The 26,392-nt window shown below is 36.5% G+C and overlaps 1 protein-coding gene across 5 annotated transcripts; it reads right to left on the bottom strand.

The window, feature by feature from the left end:
* Positions 1–271: 271 nt before the first annotated feature.
* Positions 272–25,919, bottom strand: LOC148862824 (serine/threonine-protein kinase BLUS1-like). 5 transcript variants are annotated; one of them, XR_016109983.1, is made up of 22 exons: positions 25,505–25,919; positions 17,186–17,306; positions 16,692–16,899; positions 15,044–15,298; positions 12,630–12,754; positions 12,453–12,497; positions 12,284–12,365; positions 12,104–12,172; positions 11,860–12,030; positions 11,722–11,787; positions 8,133–8,201; positions 7,856–7,984; positions 7,654–7,727; positions 7,021–7,287; positions 3,589–3,680; positions 3,323–3,399; positions 2,482–2,607; positions 2,362–2,404; positions 2,231–2,257; positions 1,174–1,235; positions 736–787; positions 272–655 (listed from the first exon to the last, which is right to left on the bottom strand). XR_016109983.1 is itself a non-coding variant. In XM_088978455.1 (22 exons), exons 3-22 carry the CDS (start codon positions 16,857–16,859, stop codon positions 593–595), a joined length of 2,082 nt encoding a protein of 693 aa, XP_088834581.1. In that variant the 5' UTR covers positions 16,860–16,899; positions 17,186–17,306; positions 25,505–25,919; the 3' UTR covers positions 272–592. The 5 variants fall into 5 exon arrangements, 3 of the variants coding, with proteins under 3 accessions (XP_088834581.1, XP_088834583.1, XP_088834582.1); XR_016109984.1 differs by lacking the exon at positions 17,186–17,306 and adding an exon at positions 17,087–17,151 and having other exon boundaries at positions 25,505–25,808; XM_088978455.1 differs by having other exon boundaries at positions 2,211–2,257.
* Positions 25,920–26,392: the final 473 nt, after the last annotated feature.

Here is a 26,392-nt window from a genome sequence, read left to right as displayed (position 1 = left end):
AACGATGTAATGCCCGAACGGGCGAGACAAAGTAAAGTTAAAAACAAAAATAATTCAAGACTAGCACTCTTGTGTCTTCGCACCAATAAAAATGAAATTGTACAGGCCAAAAGTTGTATCATCAAATATACCAATTAAACAATACATGGATTTTAATACATGATAAAGTCAATAATTATTCTCTAGAGTTTAAACAAATTTGTCGTGCTAACCCTTAAATTATGTCATTAAATGCACATAGATAACACTGCTTTTCCCACGTGAATCGCGATTATGCTAGAACTGCCTTTCATATGCTTTGCAATATTGATATTTTGAATCTTGTTTCCATAACATAATATACAATATTGGATCATTAAATTACAAGACACTATATATATCGAATCTCTGAACACCATTTCAAAATCTGGGTGTGCGTGCAGCACCCAATTCCCCAATATAATGTACACAAAAAATACAAACAAGAGCCCGGGTTTACTGATGATGCTTTCGTTATTCTTGGGTTAAAATGGCAGCTTGATGGAGATCCCAAAGAGCTCTTGGTGGAGGGGGAGAGATTGTTGCAGAACTTAGGCAACTTCATACCCGCTCTTCATTCTTTCCGTATCCTCTCCACTTCTTGCTTGACATGTAAATCATTTAATTGCTTCTCTAGCTACACAATAAGCGGAAAAAAATGTAATATTTAATTCATCATACCTAAACAAACATTTGTAAGAGAGGGGAGATGCAAACCAGAGAATTTGCCGCTTTTTGTTTCTGCAGCTCTTCAACAAGGTTGCCAATGCTGGCATCAAGAAAATGTCAGTTGGATGATGAAAATCAAGAAAATAAGTTACAACATATGATACCCGGATACTTGTACAAGGGTACTGCATCATGTCGGATATTTCAATTATTAGTGTCAATTTCATATGAGGGTGGGCCTGGGCACAATGGTTGGGTTGCTCCATTGCGACCTTGGTGACCAGGGTTAAAATCTTGGAAACAGCCACTCTGAATGTGTAGGAGTAAGGCTGTGTACATCTATCCCTCCCCAGACCCTGCATTGGCAGGAGCCTCGTGCACTGGGCTGCCCTTTTAGTGTCAATTACATATCCGACACTATCCACCTGTGTCATTGCCATATCCGGGGTAACTAGGTTACAACTAGAAACTGTCCTCATTTCATACCTTTGCTGGAGATTAATGACTTCAGATAGCAATTCTCTTTCCCGGGCAGAAGTTGGAGATCCCTGTGCATATTGTAAATGATAATCAAAACAAGTACTAGTAAACCAACTGTAATCTAAACAAGATGAACCATTTCTTTTTCTCTAAACTTCCATTTCTGGATAATTAATCTTTTGGCAAGAAATACCCAATTATTCAAGTCATTTTCCAAATTGATCTTCATTTTCTTTTCATTGAGAGCAAGAAAAAAAAGAGAGAGAGAGAGAGAGAGAAAAGAAAAGGTGGAAAGAAAAAAAAAATGCATGAATTACGGCTGATTTAGTTTATCAGAATCAGAATATACTTTCCACATTTTAGATGGACACAAGACATTTAACTACTAAGCTGTTGCATATACTTTGAGCAAATACAGACTTTCCAATTTTCAGAATTCAATTTCTTCCAACTCCTTGTCTTATTCTCCTTCTGATCAGTCAGATTCAAACACATCTGTTAAACATCCATGCGAATAAATTATTTAACTACATAAAAAGAGAGTAGATGAAGATAGTTTGGGCATGTGCATAGAAGACCACCAACTGCGCCAGTTAGAACAAGTGATTAGGTAGACCAAGGATATGGGTAGTAGTAAGAAATGGTTTAAGCAATAATAATTTAACAGTGGATATGGCTTTAAATAGAACAGATTGCCAAAACAGGATTCACGTAGCTGACCCCGTATGGTTGGGTAAGGCATGATGGGTGATGATTAATTAAAAAATAAGTTCAAGTATAACTAATATTTATATTTAATGTTATTACACTTAAATATTTATTAGACTTAAAAGTGGAAATTACATGCCTAAGATTAGCATAGGACCCGACTTATAGGCACTATTTTCCAAAACCACAATCTTGTGCTTAACTTACAACCATTCAGGGTTAGAGGTGCGTCAGCACCATAGGACATGTAAGAAAACAGCAATACTGAAGCAATGCCCACTTTATCAAACTAAGAAATAAGAACAATATAATGGTCAGACTAGAAGGGAAGCTACCTGTGACAGGTCACTTGTACCTGAATCAGCAAATTCAGTGTGATGTCCTGCACAGTACAAAAAACATTAAAAAAAAGAATCAATGATATTGTGGAATAAGGAATGAAACGAGAGGACATAATAACAGAAATGCAAGTTATACAGGAATTACCAGAGGTTTGCTCCACACATTTAATCAATTTAATTATTTGTTCCTGCCAACATTACCAAAAAGAAGAAGATGAAATGTAGATTAGTCAAACAACAATGGAATGGGTTTATTAGTACACACCCTTTGCATTGAATTTTGTTGCAATATATATTGCAATGATGGAAGAACTAATGCAGCTGGAATGGTAGAAGTAGGAATAGTTGAACCTCCAGAAACTTGGTTGGCCAAGCATTTTGCAGGAGTAGCCTGAATGAAAAACAAAGTCAGAAGTGGTTACAAAGCAACTGCCTGAAAGAAAAAGAATGATCAATTCAGTTTTTATTATTACCATGTCAATGGTCACACATACATAGCAAGGTTATGATATGGTTATGACCAATTAGGATTTTTAGCAGGGAAAGAAAAGATAAATTGTAGACATCGAAACATACAGGGAAATTAAGCCATGCTACAAGGATATTGATACTGGGTGTCAAAATCTAAAAGGTTGATTTTACCAAATTATCCACATAATTCAACCTTGGAGATGCCCATTTCAAATAAATGCAGATTAGAACACAAACCTGTACATTTGTTTCTTTAATATGCAAAAGGTCTTTCATATGGAAAAAGAACTTGAATTACTAAAACAACTACCAAGTCCAAACTCACAGAATCAATAATGAAATTAGACAAGTGCATTCATACTAGCCTTTGAAAAAGCAGAACCTTATTATTCTTATATCAGAATTTTAGACACTATTACTCTTGATACTCTATTTTTCAGAAATCCAGTGGCATCTAGTACTTTCGCTTCAGAGGCAGTGGTGGAGTATTTTAAATGATCCATGTTTCAATGAATAGTTTGTTCATCATTCTACATTTGTTGATCATACTCCTATAATAACCACTTCGTATCTTTTTAACAGGAAAGATTTTCTTATTTTATTTGTAAGGTGGAAGGGATGTCATCCCAGTATACCTTGGGGCTGAGATCTGCTTGTGTGACTTTGAAGCGCCCCTTCCGCTGGACAACTGTTCCTTCTGATGCATCTTCCACTATTTACATAGATGCAAGACCACCCGAATGTGTCATGGGACATAAATAATTAAAATAAAATACACTTAGAAAATGTCAAAATTCATCTTTGAATTCAACAAAATAAGATATATGAATATTGAAGAGCATATCATTTTTTGATAAATAACTTAAATTTTATTAATGAAAGAATATATCATTGAACATACCAGATGTAATATTATTCATATCCTTCTTGTGACGATATGACAATGGACCACTGTAGTTCCGCTCAGGTTGATATTTTTGTTGTGTAAATTCCCTTCAAAATGTTTCAAGACCCTTAAATTACAATTGTATCACTGTGAAATTCTCCATCTCATTACATGGTAATGGTGAAAGCAATTATGACTACCAACCAACGTATAATCTTTATGTATGTCAACAAATCATACTATTCACAGTTTTGAGAAAAGAGAGATGTTAGTGTGGCAGATCAAGGTGGTTGGCGATACAACAAAGTAATTGCTTATGTAGAGGCACAAGAACTTCTTTATTTTCCCATTAACTAGTTCTCATTCAATATTTGCACCAGTTGGAAATTTGACATGCTGATATACTTTGCCAAGGATTTCCAGTTTACCACTTCCTGATTCTCCTTTTTTTTTGTTTTTGTTTTTTTTTTTTTTTGGGTGGTTTTCAACACAACTAGAGGAAATTCATTAGTTCTAACAGATGGGAACAAAATTGGCATACAACAGATAATAGATCACCACAGCAAAATCCACGTTCAAGTATCATTATCAATTAATTGTGTTGTTGCTTTCCCCATAACAAAATAGACCTGTCAACTCCACCACTCCCTGAATTTGCTTCCCAAGAGGTACCAAGATCCTGCCAATTGTTTCTATTCTGGTTTCTTATCCAATGCTTCATGTGCAGCAGTAACCCATAACAAATCCTTTTTCCTTCTAAAGATTCTGCAGAGATCCAAAGCTCCCCCTACAGTTCAGGTATCAAAGGGTGGTGACTGCTCACTAGAAAATTTATAAGTCCACTGTAAAATCTTTAGATGATAGAATGGATATGTAACATGCAAATCATACTAAACCTCACATCTAGCTCCCCTAATATACTATGAAAGAGGACTCTCCTCAACTTCAATTCAAGGTAACTCGGACAAAAAAACAAGAAATCGCCTTGAATTTTATTAGCATGCTCTTACTGAGCTCAGCAATTTGGCTGCAATGCACATCACCTGACGCAACCTTATAACCATATCACATGACGAATACATCAATCAACACTTAATCCTCCACAGACATGATTTTATCCAGAAAGAACAAAAAAGTATGCTGTCCTCCACCCCACAGTTGGGTCATGGGTGATCCTATGGGCCCAAAAGGTTATGAGCAAAAAACATGATCATTACCCACTTAGCATGTCTTCTGAAATTTCAAGATATCGAACAGCTGTACATCAGAACCTAGGATTTTTGGGTTCCCAAAACAAACACAAGAAAACAGAAATAACAATGAGAATTGCTTACTGCAAGTACAATAAAAAAAGAATTTTTTTTATTATAGAAGCACAAAAATACTGGACCCAGATGTCTCAGATGAGTCCTCACTCCTCAGCAGATGGAGATGCATTCAAACAACTGGATTTAGTGGAGGAGGTGAATTGGGTTGAAAATGTGAATCCTGTGTCAAATGACTCAAAACACAACTTAGAGGTAGGAACTTGAATGCAATCATTACGTGGAAGGATCTTGTATGATCTCCTAGTCTGGAAGAGAAAAAAAAGGCTGAAGCTAAGGATATTTTCTAGAAAATCCTAAGGAGTTCCAAGCCTAGGAGATTTATTTGTTAAGGTGGAGGTTGGAGTATTTGGCCATTTTCTGTGGCGCATAATGCATTGACTGTGTTTGGCTGTTCTGGTGTTTCCCTTTCAGGTTTGTCCTAATCATGTATGTTGGTGTAGTTGCCTCTCCTTGTTAAAGAGAAGGGTATTGACTATTGAGGCACTTTTTTTCAGTTTTGGTGTCAGTTTTGGTCTTTGGTTGATAAACAGGTTAACAATAATTCCCTGTGGTTATGTTCATAACATTAATATATATGTTTTATTGTCATTTAAACAGGTTAACTGTTTACCGTCGTTTTTAAGGTTAGATTATAAAAATGGAAGTTTAAAATAATTATATTACAGGTAATTATATCAGGTTTTATCCAGTCATACCTGATTATGCTTGATTAATAATTGGCTCAGCTCTAGGCCTGGGTATTATAGATCGTACAGGGTATGGTTTGAGACTGGGTGTACATAGTCTTCTTATCAGTTCAGGACCTGGGCTGACCCATTGACAGGTCTACAGTATGGTTTAAAGGTAGTTCTCCTGTGTAGACTCTATTCAGGTGGCATGTATTCGTCTTCCACAGATGAGGTATGGAAAGGTAATCTCCTGTAAAGAGTATGTTACCCTTCTAAGTTCTTAGGAAGGACGTTCCCATTGTGATAGGAACTAAAGACATGAGAGCATTCTATAGGTGGTTTTCAGTTAGGTTGTGCAATTTGTTGATTCATGGAATAACAGATTCATCATTTGATCATAATAATTTTTGGAGATCCACTTCCTCTAAGGCAGAAGCATTTGCATAACTTGTAGCTCTTGGAAATTCTCAATTGAGGATATCAGATAGATGCAAATGTGTTCACTATAACAATTCAGAGTTTGGGGATAATTTACTTCCACATTACATGACAGAAACATGCAGTGCTTTTCCTTGTCACTATTTAATGGGATTGGGCCCCTACTGAGCATCCCACGTGGTTGTTTATGGCTGGCCTCTGTCAGTAACAGGGGCCATATTACATGGTTTGTACTACCTCTCACTATTTGTTTTAGGTTGGCATCTGGCAAGGAGACGGACCACAGAATCTCTGATGAATGCTCACACCCAACCAATATAATTGTTGCAGATATTAATTTGCATATAGATTTCCTGGTGTTGAAAGATTTCAAAAGTCTCTAAAGAGATACCATGATCAAAATGGGTTGATTTGTTGTAGATACCTTCTGTATAATTCATACCAAATGATATCCATTTGTGGAATGCACATGAAAGCTATATAGAGCATCGTATCCTTCTTTTGTACCTTTGCTATATTTTTATAATAAAGTTTTTCATTTATTAACAATAAAGTTGGGGTTTGATTCTTTAAGTATGGTTCCCTCACTGGTACTCATTTTGGTCTGTCTCATGTATATGTATATTTATTTTGCTTTCCTTAAATATTGTTACAACTTTCCAGTCAAAGTTGTATAATCACTACGTTTAGTCAACTACATTACTGATGCAACTTTCCAGTCAAAGTTGTATAATCACTATGTTTAGTCAACTACATTACTGATGCAACTTTCCAGTCAAAGTTGTACAATCACTATGTTTAGTCAACTACATTACTGATGCAACTTGCAAGAATTAATTGACATGGCCCTTGCAATTATGCAACTAGAGGCTTACTGCATGAACAAAACCAACAAAGATTAAAACATATATCCTTCAAATGAGAACCAAACATGTTAGCCATTAGAGCTAATGTTTAATAGAAGATATCAATAACATTCACGCCCAAGTGAGCCTCCAAAGTACTAATTTTACCTGTCCCCATCACCATTAACTTTTCTAGACGGGGAAAAACCATTCTCTGGTAGAAGTGAACCACTCAAGAATTTTTGTCCAAGTATGACATATCTGGATATAGAGCTACTTCTTTCCAAATTCTCACCATCATCCTGTCGAGTTTCAGGGTCTTCTGGCCTTGCTGCTGACTGTAGTTGCCACTGTTGATCAGAATCCAACTGAACAGCATCTTTTGAGTTTGGGCTGCTTGTGTTGATATCATCCTCACAAACATCAAAATAACCTCTGATTGAGGTAATTAGATGGACAGACAAGAAATTAATAAATATTAGTGTAGAAACAGCAACTTAAAGCCCCCCCAAAAAAAAAAACAAAGAAGGTTCACTTGGTCAGCTCATAAGCAATTTGGCCAGACAAAGAATCCACTGGAATGAGCCAGTTATGAGCATAATACCAACACAAGAAGCACTGATAAACAGCAAAAGTGATTGATAGCCAAGCAAAGGCTCATAAAGACTGCATCCTCAATCATTACAGGCATAACTCATTGCAGGGGTATTTTGCTAAATCCGCTTCCTAAATAATGACAATACCATGATAATTAATTAATAATAAAACACCTATTACAACTACAACAATAACTGGACATACTTTAATGCCTGAAGAGGACGAATAGGAAATGAAGCAAGGGAATCCTCCATGTCCTTAAAATCATTGACTGCATCCTGAAACAAACAAGGCACATGTTAAAATATCCAAGAGAGGATCCAAATTTTTGCTGAAAATAAGTTTAAAATTACAACAAAGCAATGAATCAAGGTAGTAAAAGATTATCTAGAAATTAATTTTATACCTTTGCAGGTGCTACATTAGAATCGTTAACCCTTTCAGGGGACTGCTCTGGTACTAAATCAACATTATATCCATTTAATTTGCTATTCATGTCTTGATCTTCTTCACTTGGAACTCCATCATCCTGAATCTGCAGACAGAGCCATCATTAATGACAGGGTAAAAAGAACCCTGAATTTGTTATTGATAAAAAAAAGAACCCTGAATTTGTTATTATCCACCAACAGAAAATTTATGAAATAAAGGTCAAGGACAAAAATAAACAGGGATCTACTTACAAGGGCAGCCTGAGCTTTTAAATCCTCTAGATTGAAGTTCCATGCACTGATTCCCCGTATATACTCTCGCTGCAACACCAAAAAAGATTTAGTCAGTAAACACTTCTACGAGAAATATAAGTTGACTAATACAATTCATTTTATGTACAGAAAGAATTCTTCGTTTTAATTTTGAAATGTGCCCTAAAATTAAGTTTTCTATATCATATCGACCAAAAGTAAAAACCAAAAGGGCATGGAGAAGGATGAAGGCTAAAAGAAGTGCATTCCTAGCCGATTGCAATTTCCAGCAAGCACATCTAGTGCCCTAAAATTAAGTTTTCTATATCATGTCAACCAAAAGTGAAAACCAAAAAGGTATGGAGAAGGATGAAGGCCAAAGGAAGTGCATTCCAAGCCAACTGCAATTTCCAACAAACACATCTAGTGCCCTGCGGTGCAAGATGAGATGCATGCCTTTTCGAAGCACACAAGTTTACAAAAAAAAAAAAAAAAGAAGTAAAAAAAAAACTAGTTATACATAAAAGGCAAACCCGAGTCTTCAAAGAAATTAAATGATTCAAAAGATTATTGGCTCAAATGACATATAAAACATATACAGTGAAAACATGGATTGTACCAAAGTGCTTTAAACACTCAATGATTCGCAATGGGATCTCCTGCAAGCAAAAACTATGCACAAACTCTGCAAACACAGGCATCCAGCCAGACAGTGGGAACATCTCCCTATGAATTTAACATATATAACAGGAAATATTCCCAACGTGTAGCTGGATGCTGTATGTGCAGAGATTTTTCTTGCAGGAAATATTGACTCCAACAATTCAAGCATGAGAAATTTTCAACGTATCTTTATCTCCTAGTTGCATTACTTTAAGTAGCTTGTATTACTATTTTATTTTTATCAGAAAAATGAGTTCTTTATTAATGATTGAAAAAAGTTAACAAATATTTGCTACATAGTAGCCCAAATACAGCAAAAACCAGATTGGCCACCCTAATTACCATGTCCCCTTTTTACTATTACAAATTACAACATCGCCCAAAATAGAGTGAATCTGTCCACTCCCTGTTTTGCGAGAACATCTGCCAGCCCACTTGAGTAAGTAGCATGTGTTATTAATCCTAGGAGATTGACCCTCCACCTCCACAAAAGCCCCTTGAAACAAACCCATGCTAGGGTTTGTGCAGCAGCAAGGACATACTTTTTTTGCCCATATATAGAATGGTTGGTTTTATGATTTCAGTTGAGTTCATTCTATTTTAGGACTAGAAATCAGATATTAGTTGCATTATTGTTGCATCTCTAGTGGATACTTCGCAATTTGAGATCCAATTTGGAAGAACCAAGGCTTCAGGTACTTAAAAAGCCTTTATTTCTGGGGTCTGACTATATTACCAAAAAGGTCTGCTAGCTAAAAAACTCATAACCAGTCAACTGGTGTCATAGAAGTGGCATTCGTCAAAATTCATCAGGGGGATTCTGATTGGTCAAAGTTTTTCCAATATCATACCCTTCCGGCATTGTAGGAATTGTTTTATTTTAAAAGTTAATAGAGCATTACAATTGTACAAACAGCAATAAAAGATAATTCAGAAGTTGAAAACCCATTACAAAGGTGTAAAAACATAAGAATCTACAATAAAAAAAAAAAAAAAAAAGAGAAGAACAAAATGTGTTCATCTTTTAAAGCTGCTGCACTAAGTTCCAGATAAAGTGCACCCAACTTGTGTGCCTAAGCACACCTTATAAATCACTACCCTTTGGTCTTACACCACGACTCATGTACATAGAAGAATAGGCAATACATCAAAAGAAGAGTCAAAAAGTACAAGTTATACTTCAGCAATCATTACTTTAACCTGAGAACTTCATTCCTCTGAAATATGCTTTTTTTGAACAATTAACCTTATACATACACTTCTTCCTCTTTGTCATATATATATATATATATATATATATATGTATGTGTGTATTAACACACACATTAGCTATATCAATGATATTATAATAATTAATAAGGCAACCACCTTGTGATATCTCCTAAATTGGCACCATTGCTGCTATAAATTAAGGCATTCAGGTGGTCCAACCAAGGGTGCATGGGCAACAACACCTTTTACAACTATTCCTAAGACCATGCTGCCTGAACAACTTAACAAAAGCCACCATATCCATGTTCTGCACCAGGATCCTTGGAACATTAATGTCCACACACAATCCTTTTGTTCATACTCAATAAAATATCATCATCTAAGCCTTGTCCCAGCTATATGAAGTTGGCTACATTGAATCCCCTTTTGCCATTCTGTTCTGTCCACAGCCATTATTGATAAAAAAAAAAAAAGTGCCAGACCCATACATGATGGAGGGAGGCTCTCCAATGTTTATCCCATACACCTGTATTTGTCTGGCAATGGACATTCATCACAATAGATCATGAGTGTGATTAAGGATTCTCTTCCAAGTGCTAGACCGATATAATGGAGATGGCAGAAGTCTGACCCTTCTCCATGCACCTCTACTTAATTAGGATTGCCCTTCTTCACAAAGGCTCTTCTACATTCCCAAATCTATAGCCTTTTCTTAGAAGGACTAAATTCATTTGGCATAAATGCCACTTCCCTAGAAGTGCATATTTGGCCCCATCCATCAAATCGAAAATTTTCTTGTCACTTCACCCAGCTTGTAGAAAGTCTATCCAATGCCACTGAAAGGCATGGAGAAAAGAGGAAAATATTATACTGGTAAGTTAGATAGGTCACTACTCACTAAGGCGCTGCACTTTGTTAGGACCAATGTTTTAAAATGCAGAGGCATTACATGAGGCATTCCACCACCTAGAGGCATGAGACGTAGTTTAGAACGTAAGAGGTATAAGCCTCCTTAAGAGGAGGGGAATGAGGAGGAAGAATGAGGGGGGGGGGGGGAGGAAGAAGAGGAACGAGGATCACATTTTTCTTTATTTCTAATAAAAATCTTTTATATTAAGAAGGACGAAGATGCATAGCAAAAAAAACCAAATTGAGCTGTATTGAAAAGGGGTTGGGGGTCTAGGGGATGAAGCCCCCAGCCCACTTTCTTTCCCCTTCTCTTTCCTTCCCTTCTCTTTTCTTTTCTTTTCTCTTTTTCTTCTTTTTCTTTTTATTTCCCTTCCCTTTCTTTTCTTTTTTCATTTTTTTCTGTCTTTGTGTATGAGGTGTGCATCAGGCGCATGAGGCATACGCCTCTAGCACACCTCCTGGAAAAGGCATACGAGGCATATGCCTCAGGACATTTTGGGGGCAACACGCTTGGAGGCATGCATCCAGATGTACACCTCCGACGCCTTTTAAAACACTGGTTAGAATTTTTATCCATCCAGCAAGCTTCTTCTTAAATGCTGTGCTACCAGCTCACTTATAGATTTAGATTCATAGTTTGCATCAAGGAGCAGAACATGGTATATCATCAACTGGTTTCATTGAGAAATTTAGGTTTCCTACTACAGAAATACAATACATACACTTCCATGTTAATGACTACCGAAATCTTCTTTGTTACCAATCATAAAACAAAAGTGGTAAAAGAAAGCATTATGAAATTTACCTGTGACAACTGTTCTTTATCTTCATACATAACCTTGTTCTGAGCTAGGAAATCAGCCTCTTTTGCCTGAAATGAAAATAAAATAACAAAGTCATTAAAAGATTAAACGAAAAGGAGGTCATAACTCTTGATACACACCTTCAGCATCCTAAAACGATCACCAAGAGGAGAAAGCCCATCAAGAATGGTCCGAGATAGATAATCATTTGAACGTGCATGTTTGAAGAAACTGTGCTTCAAAAGCTTTTCTGGTGTAGGACGCTTCTTAGGATCTTTCACTAGGCATGTTGCTACCATCTCCTTAAAAGACTACAAAAAACACAACTTTCAAAACAATACCCATAAATAGTTGGCTATCAAGTCATTACAAAATATCATATACCTTTGAAAATTTCTTGTCTCTTTCATAGTCAAGACCTGGTGGCGCATTTTGTAAGGTCATCAACAAAACCTGCACCAAGAGGAAGACAATGCAGCAAGAACAGAACTTTCCTGTATAACCAGCGGATAGTATTTACATTAAACAGAATTAATATCGTTTCTTGAGATTCGATTTAGTCACCTTCATTGGTGGATACTTGGAAAATGGGGCATGACCATGAGCAAGCTCAAGTGCAGTTATCCCAAATGACCAAATATCTGCTCTGTTTTACAAAAAAAATAATCTTAAAATGCCCTATATTAAAACAATAAAAGGTTATACAATATTAAGTTGACATGTCAACACTCACTTAAAATCATATCCATGCAATTGTTGCATAACTTCAGGAGCCATCCTACAAAAGACATACAAATAGAATGTTTAGATTCAAAACAAAGTTTCAAAGTCATGTAATTTACCAATTTGAAACCAAAAATAGGAATTCAATAACCAAAACAGAGCAAACTAAAGAGATCCAACAAAGCACCAGCATGGGGTTCCAACAAAAGTATTTCTTGAACGCTGTCTATCACCAGTTTCAAACATGCATGCTGATACTCCAAAATCTCCTAGCTTGACTGCTCCATTGGAATCAATTAAGATATTGCCAGCCTGCAAGAGAGTTCAACACAAAGTTGTCAACTAAGAAAGCAAGGAATAGCATACAAAACTCGGGGAAAAAGAGAGCACTACTGAAAAAAATGCAATTTGGTACACATTATAAATAGCTAATCTTCTTTTCATTGCATGCATGTTAGAATTATTTGTTACCATATTTTTAAATTTTGTTTGATCAATAACGAATAACTTTGATAAGAAAAATGGAGATTAAATATAAAGGAGAGGGGGAGATAAACTCTCTTAACTCCCCAACCAAAAAAAAACAAAAATCAAGTTACAAATTAACCCAAAACAAAGCATCCCTATTCACTGCTTGCTTAGTTAACCCATCAGCAAAAGAGTTGGCACTTCTTTTAATCCAATTCAGCTTAATTTCAATATCCTTTGCTATCCACTTGAATTTCCTCTTTTCATTGCTATAGTTCCAAAATCCAGTTATCTCTTTCTTTGGCCAGCCCACCACCAACTTGAAGTGTCCTTCTATAACCAGTTTAGTAATGACCAAATCCTTGGCTCTTTGTACACCTTCCAAGGCTGCCATGATCTCAGCCCAAAGAGAGTCACCCACTCCTATTGGACCAGAAAAAAGAGCAATTATGTTTCCTTCCTCATTCCTTAGTACTCCCCCAACACCCAAATGCCCTGAATTCCCAATACAGCTCCCATCAAAATTCAACTTGATAAATCCGCTAGGAGGAGCCCAAGTATGAAAAGAAGGCACTACCACCGGAGCTGACCTTGCAAGCTCCTTCAAATTTCTAAATAGGCACAACAAAAGAAACAAATATGGTATTCACTGTAAAAAGTTAATAACCAACCAGAGAAGAACAAGCTCAATTAAGAGAACAAGGACACACAAAAAGAATGCATGATCTATTAGTGATATAATATATATGGTGGTTTCTGTGGTACCAAAATGGTATGATACCTGAAAATTTTAACCAATCAGAAACCTATATGAATTTAGATGAATACTGGTTGATTGGTTATAACTTATAAATTTAACCAATCAGAGACCCTTCCTCATTTACTTGTTACCAGCCCTTTGTGTCTTGTATATGGAAATACATTTGTTCTTTCTTTGGTTGAAGATGGGATCCTCCACAGGATGCAGTAGGCCTATTCAATTCCAGTTTCTTAAGGCAACAGAAGAAGAGAGAAAGAGTTATGTGAAGGACAGCAAGAGCAGCACTGATCTGGACTGTATAGGAAGAAAGAAATCAGAGAATCTTTAATGAGGAGCAAATCAAAGGAGGAACTGTTTGAAGCCGTAACAGTAAGAACAGCACATTGGGTAAAAACTTTGGATCTCTTTTGAGAATTCTCAACAAATGACATAATAAGATCCTGGGCTGAAGTGGCACAAACAGTTAGACCTACAGAAAGTGTAAGAATGGTTCAGAAACCTCCATCTTCGAACAAACTGCAGCTTAACTTTGATGGTAGTTCATTGGGTTATCCAGGAAGGGCAGGAATAGGAGGTGTTATTAGAAACCACGAAGGAGTGGTGGTGGCATTATTTTAAGGACCACTTGGCTTTGGAGATTCAGTACAAGCTGAAATGATGGCTCTCTTACATGGATTAAGGCTTTCTGTACAATTTGAAGTAAAGGGAATTGGAAGTGGAAGGAGATTCTCAGTCATATCTTGGTCCAAGAATATCAGATCAGCTCCATGGAAATACAGGCATGCTTTCAGAGAGATCGACACCTTGGCAAAGAGATTCAAATCCACTTTTGGATGGATAAGCAGGTCTGCAAATGGAATGGCAGATGCATTGGCAAGCAAGGAACTGCCAGAGATGGCTTTTGAGCTAAATTGTAATCTGATGTATTTTGGGATGCTGGAAACTTATTAGCCTTTTTAGGATTTCTTTGTAACTGTAACTTGATAAGCTCTTGGGGGTAACATCCTTTGTACTGCTACAGCTTTCTTTAAATCTAATAAAATAATTTCTTTTTCTGATAAAAAAATAACTTATAAGTGTTCTAGGTATCATACCTTTTCAATACATTCAGAACATATATGGGATTAATAAAGAGTTGAAATCCCCAAAATGAAAAAAAAATATATATATTTCATCATTTCTAATATGGATAAGATGACTAAAATACTTGAAAATGCTTCCAATCAGAGTTCAAAGCTATGGGGATACATATCTCATGGTTTCTGCTCATAGAAAATTGAAATTCTAGCAAAAACAAGCATGTAATTAAATAATTTTATTCTTGAGTGGATAAACTGTAGCAACCTACAGGACCACAAAATAATAAGACTTGCCTTAACATCTCTATGGATGAGCCCATGGGCATGGAGATAAACAAGAGCTTTTAGAACCTCACGCAATAACGTAGCAATAACTGGCTCTTCAAAACCCTCTGGAAAAGCAGACTTCATGATGTGAAGGCAAGATCCCCCAGACATGTAAGGCATTACAACCCAGAGACTGCGGTCAGCTGTGAAAGAGCAATATGCCCTTAATACATTAGGGTGGTCAATCAAGCTCATTGTCTGCACCTCCCGGCGAATACTGTCCTGTATAGATCACAAAAGAATACAAAAGAGGCCATAAGTAACAGGTTAGCCAACTCTCATGCATTTATAGTGATGGTAAAGAAAGATTTTATATTCAACCTGTCAACAAAGACTCAATTGTTAGGTCAAACACCCAAGCTTTAACATGCCTAAAATGCATTCTCTTCTACAAGACTTGAGGAAATATTTTGACCTTTCTCATTTGGTCAAGAAAAGTCATGAAATATTCTAAAAATAAATCTCGTTCTGGACAAACTACACATTCAGTTTATTGAGGGCCTCTCTAAGACTCCAATATATACGAAGTGTTCATGCCAGAAACATAATGGATTCCAACACCATGAATTTTGAGGGATATTTCTACATATCATTTTCCTTTTCTCCTTGCTTTGACATAAATAAATTTCTATGAATAAGCAATAGAATCTCGTCCTATAGAATTTTTGGAGATAACACAGAGAACTTTTTATACATGACTTTTCCTATGGGTATATGATGTTACAATCCCATTCTTGTACTAAAAGGAAGCTAGAATAGAGCTAGGGGTGCCAACCCAACTCTTCTCCAGTACCCATTCTGAGTGGAGTAGGAATGCACATGGTCTGTCGAAAGGATAGAAGGAAAATGTACTCCAAGCACAAGACGGCTGTAAATGATTGTGGAAAGGCATCTGGCAAGCCTGACCTGGTAATGCTCGGCCTGTCAATATCATGGAGACATAATTCATCTCCCACTAGGAAACATGAACCTGGTAGAAGCCTATTGGCTATTTCAGTGCGGGGAACTGGATACTCACAGCAATTGAGTATATATATATATATAGCAAGAGAGAGAGAGAGAGAGACTTTTTAATAGTCTATTTTATGGACATATCTAGGAGTGTACCAGTTTTTTATCTCATTTGGTCACATACTCAAGACATTATTGGGTTCCAATGTCCATGTCTGTATTGGTGCAACATTGATTAAGGGAAGAGACTGTTTGGATCATGGCAGCATTGAAATAAATCAACAGATAATTATTTGAAGAACAGGCACCCAAGATCAAGGTTCAAAGTATCGATACGATACGCCCGGTATCGGGCATATCGTATCATATCTTTCGGTCTCGATACACCTATTTACAGGTGTTTCAGGACCCCCATTTATTTCGATAAAAAAGCACTTAAAAAACATCTCCAAAAATCAAATTCTGAAAAAAATAAAAAACTAATAAAACATTGAGCAGTGAGTTTTTAGTACCGATACTTTGAACCTTGCCCAGGATGGGAAAAAAGTTAATTGGCTAGTGACACAACACAACTACATGTACTGTTACATATAATATTAAGAAAATTCCACAAAAATATAATTAAATGTGACCTCAAATTAATAAGGAGACAAAGGACACATACCAAATCACTATTGCACTTTTCAAGGTCAAGAACCTTGATAGCAACTATCTCATTAAAGGGAATGCATAAAGCACGGTAAACTGTGGCGCTGACTCCTTCACCAACTTCCTCATACAACTTGTAATCATTTGAATTGACTGGAAATCTCTTCTCCGGTATATGTTCCATGGTTCTTTCTCATAGCACATCATTTAAACCCTTTGTACTCCTGGAAGTTTAAGAAAACATAAATAGCATAACTAAATTAACTAAGTAACAACAAAATTAATATGGGGTTTCTTCCAAACTGCTAACAATCCCCTTTATTCAAAATCAAATTTATATGCAAATCTAATAATTTCATGCTATCCAAATATTCTCCTCTTGTACAAAACCATTTGAAAGCAATAGCTTACATAATTTTAGAAAACCATAATATTTCTAGCAGATGAAAAAACTCAGCATCTTTCCATCATGCTATCTGAAAAAGAAAAGAAAATTTTCAGTTAGATTACCAAGATCCCAGGCAAGCGCCAGAAGAAACATAATCCCTCCTAAGTAATATCAAAATAGAGTTCTGCATAGATAGTGAGGATATGTGTGTAAGGGGAGAAATATAGCCTTCTCCAGTGTCATCTGCAAAATCATGCACCAAGATTATACAACTCCAAATAAAAAATAAAAAATAAAAAATAAAAACTTTGATAACCTAGCTAAAAAGGCACAAAAAAAAGAAGGGTACCTCAGGATGACACAGAGAACATATAAGACATCAAAGAAATAGTAGCTTGAGTCCAGAACAAAATTAAGTAAAGCATGTTCTGCTGATTCCATAATCAATGGTACCAACAGGAAAGGGAGGCACAAGCAAATGACCTTTTAAGAAACACACATCATATATAACAGTTCATGTCTAACATTAATCTACCAAAGCAAATGCAAAATATCAATCGACTCAGATGAATTAGTTAAAGTAGAAGAAAGCTTGATTCTGAGCTACAGTTTTATATCATTTTCAATAGGCTTTATATTTTCCCCATCTAGGTGGCAATGACCAAAACCCTAGCAACTGCAAAATTTGCATAAACATAAATCCAATTATCCAACCAATTTCCAAATGAGGACATTAAAGAATCCAATTATGGATGAATTTCCAATTTCAAACCAAAGGATGGCATACATATTTACATATACACATCCACATCAAACACCAACTAAAACATACATTTGTTGCATAGTGGTAATAATGTTTTCTTGGTTCTCTTTTATAGCTTTGATTATTCCTTCTGTTCTTTTTCTAATTTTTCTAATGTGCTGACCGTGTGCTGATCAGTGTTTTAGAAGTACAAGTAAAAGGGGTTTTTTGCACCTGAGGTGCAAGGTGCAAGGCGAGGTGCATGCCTTTTAGATATGATGTGCCAAAGTTTAAAAAAAATTCAAAAAAAGCACAAAAATGCAAAAAAAAAATTAAAAAATGAAAAATATTGCAAGTATTAAGAATTTAAAAAATGCATACCTAATTTCAAAATAAATGGTTTAAAAAGCTTATTAGCTCAAATTAAAACACATAAACTTAACATATAAAACATATGCAAAGTAAAAACATAAAAATAAAATTAAACATGCATATAAAATAAAACATATTCAAGCATTGAACAATTCAAGAACGTGAAATTTCTAATCTCTTTATTTCTTTCCCAATTGCGTTACTATAATTCTAGGAGCCACTTTTTACCAAGCCCCTTCAGGCAAGCCCAAATAAGTCCATGCTAGGGTCTTAAATTCTTAATTCCTACCTAAAAACCAATTTTATAATTTAGTTTCAATTCCTTACCTTTAAAAAATGCCTTTTATTAAGAAGAATGGAATGAACAATATTAATAAAGGTGTGCGCCTGGGCTAAGGTGCAAGGCACACCCTGCGCTGGCCTTACTAAAGGGACTGTGCCTGGGGCTAGGCAGGACACAGGCCATGAAATGCGCCTTACCTACGCACCTAGGCATCAATCAGTAGTGTTGACTAATAGCATATTTCAGTTGGTATTTCTTTCCAAGTGATTTTTCATTTTTTAACTTTCATCCATTTCATCCATCTTTTTGAGTAAAGCAGTGTCCACCATGCACAGACATGAATATACATAAAAAGATGTTTGCTTAGGGAAAGCACCATAAGCAGAAACAAGCATGTAATAAATACTAACTAATAAGAAAAATGTAGACAGAATGTTCAAATTTGGCTTCATTAAAAATTATTGGAAATGAATATTACAAAAATGGTCCATTAAGCAATTTCCACATAGATATCAGAGACCACGTTGAACCACTCAGATAACTTCATTTTCTAATCTTCATCATATGTTCAATAATGTAATCACATTATCTATTAAAGAAAAAGGTTCACTTCTAAATCTGTCCAAAAGTAGAAATGCTTTTTCAACTGATGAAGACCGGAGCAAATTGGTCATATCTGGATGATGACAACAATTTAAAAAAAAAAACACGTAAGGTGAATGCACAAGATAACAGTCTGACTTGTCAAAGTAAAACAATAACTGGTCAGGATTGATACTTAAAACAGATCTGAAGCACCGAGAGTTTTTCTGATGGTTGGCATCATTATTTGGGCTTATAGTGGGCCAGCTGTCTCTGCTGATGCATCCGAAGCTGATGTTACTATGTCAGGGCTCTGCTGACTGGCTTGAGAATTGCTAAATTGATCCAAGTCAGATCTGTTGTTGTTGAGGGGGACTCTAGGAATGCTATTGGTTGGGCAGTCCACAATGAGAAGGGCCCTTGAAGGCTGGCTCACCTTCTTAATGAGATACAGGACTTATCTTCTTCCTTGTCTTGTATTTTAGATGGATACCAAGGGAACAGAATTCCAAAGCTGATTTCTTGGCTAAATCAGGGGTGGATAAGGCTTTTTTATATAGAGAAACTTTTTTGGGTGGTCTTTTGTTTTGTGCTCTGCCTGTACATTCACCCTCTTCTTGATCTTAATGAATGATACAAGTTTCCTCTTATCAAAAAAGATAAATAAATAAATAAAAGTCTTCTTTCTGATCAACAACTTAAATTTTATACATACATGACACACACACACACGCACCAAAAGAGTCCACCAAGAAAAAGGCATCAAATTATAAACAAAATTTCTCCTCCTAAATGTGGGATATCCCTAAGCACCAATGCCCAATCCACTAAACAAGTTCCTGTATCTGGAGAAGGACATTTAAAACAGTTTTGAGATGCCCTAAAAAGTCCTATCTTTTCTTTTTAAACATCCCAATTCTTTCCTAGTGACTTCTTTTCAAACAAGTTAAATGGTTCCTGGACATTTTATTTTTTCTGATAACCTGGATAATAATTTTAAAGTACTATAATAAACTATCAGGACATGGTCACCATTTTCTGGAAGCTCTCAAATGAACTTATTTGGACAATGACATGAAGGAAGTCCTTATTGGAGTTTCCAAGAATAAATAAATACACTTTGCACTTCACTTCACACGCATGTTACTGGGATTAGCACTTAATGTCCCATTTCTCCCAAGTTTGAACAAGTCAATAATGCAATTCCTTTAACAGACTACATTGCACAGACGAAATCGCTACATTGAGAAATATCCAACATCCACAAAGCCAAGGTCCCTGGTTTTCTATGTAAGATCTATAACGAAGGTAAATTTTCATCAGTACAAGTTAAGGGAATGGCTCCCTGGCCTCTGGTTTCCATATAAAGGACATGATGAGGATAAATACCCTCTTTTAACTTCTATTCTGATCGACTGGATATCTCTCATAAGGAATCGAAGGATGATACAGCGATTTTTTCCAGGAAATCCCCGATGAAAAATACACATTATTCCTTCTTTTCTATCAAATCAATCATAACCACTACCTACATTCCACAAAATTGTGCACCACAAATAGGAGCTAATGAACAGACCTGCGATCCCATAGAAAGACATCACGATTCCCTGTGGAAAAAAATGATTTGCAAAGACGGAAATCAGGATATCAGATTCCTGCCAAGATAACTAGAAGTTCCAACCAATAAGAACCCTAGTGAACCTAAAAAAAGGATAAAGGCCCAGCAGAAATTACTTGTTTTTTGAGACCCCGTTATAAGTTATAATTCCAAAGATTGACCTTCTGAGCAACTGATAAGTTTTTGAACCATGCACTTTCGGACTTCTATACAATTATACTTTACTATTATGTAATTGCATTTTAATTATAAGCTATTCACTGTAAACTAAATTACTAAATTACCAATTGACAACTATAGTACACCTAACTTTCAAAACAAATGCATAAAGATATAACCTCCCTAGTATAAAGTAATGAACACCTCCAAAGGATTAAGAGCCCTAACTTTTTTAGGTGTAAATACACTTGTATTGACCCAAGATGGGTGAGGCACACTTGTATCAATTACCAAAACATAGGGAACATACGTGGTGGCAAAAAGGGGAAAAAAGCATAGGGGGACATATAACCCAAAAATGGATTAGGCACATACTTGACAATGTTTATATCCATACCACTCGCTTAGTTGATTGCCTAGGCAGCAGGCCTCCAAAAAGCCCGGTTGGTCATCCAATCAATGCCTGGGCAACACCCATCCACAATCATATGCTTTTCTTATTGGAAACAGTAACTTCATTAAATAACTTTAAAATAACTTTCCAGATTTAAGTACAGCTGTCAACCCCCAAGTAGGTGTTGAGCCCCAGTTATCTTTCTTACAAAACTGCCCAGAACAGACTCTCCCTCACAATCCCTTGTTTAGCCAACGTGTCAGCTGAACCATTAGCTGATCTCCTTGTCCATTTGAAGCATGCACCGACCTCCCTTGTTGTATTGTTGATTTTCCTTATGGACTATCTATAAATCCAGGCTCCCAACTTACCAGATTGCAGCCACTCGATCAACAATTTAGAGCCTCCCTCAATCTCAATTTGGTGTAACCCCAACTGTTTTGCATATCTTACACCTTGAAGCAAGGCCATCACCTCCGCTCTCAATGAGTCCCCCACTCCTATTGGACCTGAAAACAAAGCCACAATTCTGCCATTTTCATCTCTGAAAACTCCTCCTATACCAGAAGGGCCCGGGTTACCTCTTGAACTCCCATTAAAATTCAATTTCACTCTTTGTTGTGTTGGTGGGGACCACAATTCCTGCACAATAGGTTTCATGGAAGTTGTAGAAGCCACCACTTCTCAATTCCTGTAAATGTCTTCAGCTGAGAAGTCTTTAAACAAATCCAAAGTTTTCGATCAATGGACAGTCATAATAATTATCCTTTCTACAATTGCCTCCTTGGACTTCTCCACGCCTTTAAAGATTCTATTATTCCTTTCTTCCCAAATTGACCATAAGATAGCTGCTCTTGTGGCTCTCCACATTAATCTTCCACGCCCCTTCAGTTGCCTGAAAAAGCTTAGGTCAAAAAGGCTTGCCACATCTAGGAGAGGTGTCCACCTACAACCAAAGATAGAAGAGAACTAAGTCCAAATAAAGCATACAAATGGACAAGAAATCAATAGGTGTGTGATCGTCTCACCAAATCCCAAGCAGAGGCTACAAACATGGGGTGATAGGCAAACATTTGGCCTTTTTCTTTGCAACAACTCTTAAGTATTGATTTTTTGGATAACCACCTCCCAACAAAAAGCCTGAACTTTTGGGGGTACAGGCTAACACCAAATCTCCTTTGAAGGAGCTCCTTATAGGGTTTGATGATTGAATGAGGATATCAAAAAAGGAAGAGCAAGTGAACACGTCAGAAGGGGAAGGTTTCCAAATTCTACTATCCACACAAGATTGATCCAGGTAAGTTGACCCTAGAAGTTTAATTAATTCATCCACCATTGTCATTTCCGACTCCCTTAGGCCTCTCCTCAAACCCAAGTCCCAAAAGTTATCAGTAAAGACCGAAGATATCACTTTTCTTTTATATTCAAAGAGTGAATAAATAAAAGGGAACCTTTCATTAAGGGGAGTGTCTCCAACCCAAGCATCTTTCCAAAATAAGACCTTATTTCCTACACAAGCATCAAATTTGACATAAGGAAGGAATGAAGGTAAAATACCATGAATAGATTTCCAGGGAGAGCACCAGGAAGCCCCTGGGTCGACTCCTACATCCCAACCATTGTCTGCCAATCCATGAATGCTAATAATCACTCTATGCCAAAGTCTATCCTGTTTCAAAGGCAATCTCCACAACCATTTCCCCAATAATGCTGTATTTCCTAGCCTAAAATTTCCTATTCTTAGTCCCCCTTCATCTCTACTTCTAGAAACCACCTCCCACTTCACTAGGTGGTCTCTTTTGGTGTCTCCTGGTTCCCAAAGGAAATCCCTCATGATCTACTCTAGCTGGTTTGCTACTTTCACTGGTATCCTAAAGGTAGATAGGAAATACACTGGTAAGTTAGCCAACGTTGACTTTATCAGGGTTGTCCTACCTCCCAACACTCACTCATATGCATTTCAGCCCGCGTATATCAAATAAGTGTCACGAAATGTGAAGTAATTTAAAATTTTTTAATCAATGGGATAATATGAAATCACTAAAGTTGTACTAATATTTTAGGAAAATATTTAATATACATAGCAACACACTCAAGAAATGAGTATGGCAGAAATGTGAACGCTAAGATGGATGAGTGGAAAATTAGAAAGGATAGGATCAGGAATGAAGCCATCCATAAAAGCCTAGAAGAAGCTCCAATAAGTGATAAAATGAGAGAGAGTAGCCTAAGATGGTTTGGTCATGTGCATAGAAGACCACCAACAGCTCCAGCTAGAAGAAGTGATTTGTTACAAGTGGAAGGGGCTAGAAGAGCTAGGGGTAGACAAAAAGGACATGGGCAGAAGTAATATGAAATTATTTAAGCACTAATAATATAATTGGGATAAGGCATGGGTGATGATGATGACATAACAATACACTCACGAGAAATAGGAACTCTTCTTTTTATGGTTTCTGCACTTCATGATCAATACAAAAAAAAATAATAATCGAATGATGTGATGCAATATAGAATATGTCAGCTGGACATCTAATTCTCGTCATCTTGTGTTTAACAACTATCTTGTTGCTCAAACATAAAAAGGGCACTTCAACTTATCTTAGATCAGACACTTTGGTGTACAATCTAGCAACCCTGATAAAAGATCCATGGTTTTGCTTTTGCATAATGGACTGGGTTTTATTGAATAGCACTTCTAATATATTTCTGGAATCTTGGGTTTCCATACTAAATATAAGATGTTACTACTTTATTATTAATTAAATAAAAGGTCTCCATCTAAAGAGGTCAATTATTAGCACTTGCATTGGTGTTACTAGTTTGAACTTTCCTTAATTTGATACTTGAAAGGAGACTAAAATTTTCTGTCTCTAGATAAAAAACTTTGTGGGCTAGGTGAGCTTACAAATTAACAATCAATCTACTCCATCTAATCTTGTTTGTTGCAGACTCAGAGATTCCACCAGCCCCCCATAAAAAAATAAATCTGGAACTGACCAGGTTTGAATTAAACACCTCCATGAGTATCTCACCAGTCACAATGCAGAAAGGCATTATAGAAATCAAATTAGTGCAAGTGACCACTTCACTTAGATGAGAACTCTAGCATTGCACCAGGATCTCCAAAGCATCCCTACAGAAAAAAGTCTCCTAGTAATTTGTGGTGCCGTCTAGGTTTAGCTCCAACTAGCCTCCAACTGGAGCCTAGCCATGTCCCATGTAAAACACCAACAGGTGAGTGAGCTAGATAAAACAAGAGAAGAACCCTGCCCTCCAAAAGGAAAAGGCAAGTTAAAGCACATACACGAAAAAATGGAATCATAAAATAAATTAACTCCCCCCCCCCATCATTCCGGTGTCCTTCAATCAAGATTTAACCCTGTTAGAAATGAAAAATGTATAGTGCATGCACAGAAAAAATGGGGCAGAAATAAGGTGTATCTTATCTATTATTTCTCGTCAGTAAATTTCCTTGATCGCTTGATAATGATATCTACTTGGCTAGTTCAGATGAAAAAACTAAATCAAAACATTCAACTACCACTTCAAACATGAACGGTAGTCATTCTTAACTGACTTAAAATTTTATCCTGACTGAGAAATTAAAATTCAAAGTTCTACTTATATAAATATCACCTAAAATATCAACAAACAAGGTGTTCCCTAGAATAGTATCATGAATGCACTAGAAGTATAAGGAAAAACCTTTGGCAGCTCTTAACATGAAAGCATAATTCTTCAACAATGTAAGGAATTCGCATAAATTACCACCCTGTTCTGAAGAATTGTAGGCTGAATCACAAAACTCAAACCAGGACAGACATCGCAGAGACATGTAAATAGTATCCAACATAGCTCTCAAGCTACCGAAATCATTATTGGGACAACAGAGAAGAAAGATCCCCAAAATTGCGGGTATAGTCTTCTAAAATAGCATCGATTTTAGCAACAACGGTCAAAACGAAAAGGCTACTCCTTGCAAAATTGCTCAAAACTTTAGCTTTCAATATAACGATAAACATTCCATTTCAATTCATTTCCGAATAATAAGAATTTGAATAGCACATCAATTTAAATATTCAATTATTAAAACAATTGAAGAATAAAACTATTCCCGGCAAGACGACAATGCGGCTAACAAGAATGAAAAGACCAAACTTTCTCATAAATGAAGGTTCTGGATAGAAAACACTCAATACATGGATTCAAGATCCTGATTATATAGAGAAAAACGAAAATGGATCAATTAAGTCCCTGATGAGAAGGTGTTATCAAAGCCAATACAAACCTAGGGTTTGTCAACCAGAGGGAAGTTAATTCCTTATTCAGCACGTTTGGCGACGAGAGAGCTAAATTACTTTTGAAAAAGAATGCCTTCGGTGCTTCTGATCTTCTTCGACCAGTCCGTCACGGGCGACGACGACACAAGAATCTCACCTCACGAGCAGGCTTTAACAGTGTCCTGTAGGATGGACTATTTCAATTTTCAACACTAAAAGGAACCGAAACCTCTTCGACTTTCAATCTCTCTGTTTCAGTTGCAGAGGAAATATTCAGAAAGAAAAGGAAAGAAGAAAGAAAACAGGAATCGCAAAAATATAGGGAGAGATATGTAAAGAGCGTAGAGATGCAGAGAGCAGACGGTAGTGGGCCCCGCCGACGCCGATTGATTTGAGATTTTGAGACTTAAAAGTTTATTGCGCAAAATGGAAAATAATTTCTATTTACCAAAATAAAAATACGAAATAAGGAAACAATTTTTCCAGAATTTATCCAATTTCTATATATTTACTAAAAAATTCCATATGCAATTCAATTATGCCGATTTCTGACCGAAAAAATGTAAAATTGAACTAATTACCATAGTTTTTGGTGTCAAAACCAAAATTACTATTTTTGATGGCGCTGATAATGTAGGTTACTACGCTACCTTCTTAAACATGAAAACTGCAAGTTTCCATTGGCGCTCTACAGAGCGCGCCCACAGGCGCATCACATACACATTATTGAGAATATCTCCCGTATTTATCATTGGAAGATATAGACGTTCACAACATAGGGTTGCGGTGTGCTGTAAGCGTCAGTGGGGCGCGCATTGCGAATTCGAAAACAGCCGACGACGACGAGGGACGAGACGACCCAGTAGTAGTCGAAATCGTCACTCGGCGTCCCGAGT

Source organism: Nelumbo lutea, chromosome 3 (assembly GCF_056320005.1).
Source record: "Nelumbo lutea isolate HS-2025 chromosome 3, American lotus-T2T, whole genome shotgun sequence".
Classification (NCBI taxonomy): domain Eukaryota; kingdom Viridiplantae; phylum Streptophyta; class Magnoliopsida; order Proteales; family Nelumbonaceae; genus Nelumbo; species Nelumbo lutea.
The sequence above is the reverse complement of the archived record's forward strand: the minus strand, read 5'-3'. Positions and strand labels throughout refer to the sequence as shown.

Excerpts from the sequence above, each read along its gene's own strand:
- LOC148862824 (XM_088978455.1), bottom strand. The coding sequence starts at position 16,859 with ATGGAACATATACCGGAGAAGAGATTTCCAGTCAATTCAAATGATTAC. Across the intron at positions 8,202-11,721 it reads ATAAAGAACAGTTGTCACAG|CGAGAGTATATACGGGGAAT; the intron begins GTAAATTTCATA and ends TTGGTGTTGCAG. Across the intron at positions 656-735 it reads AAAAAGCGGCAAATTCTCTG|CTAGAGAAGCAATTAAATGA; the intron begins GTTTGCATCTCC and ends CTTATTGTGTAG.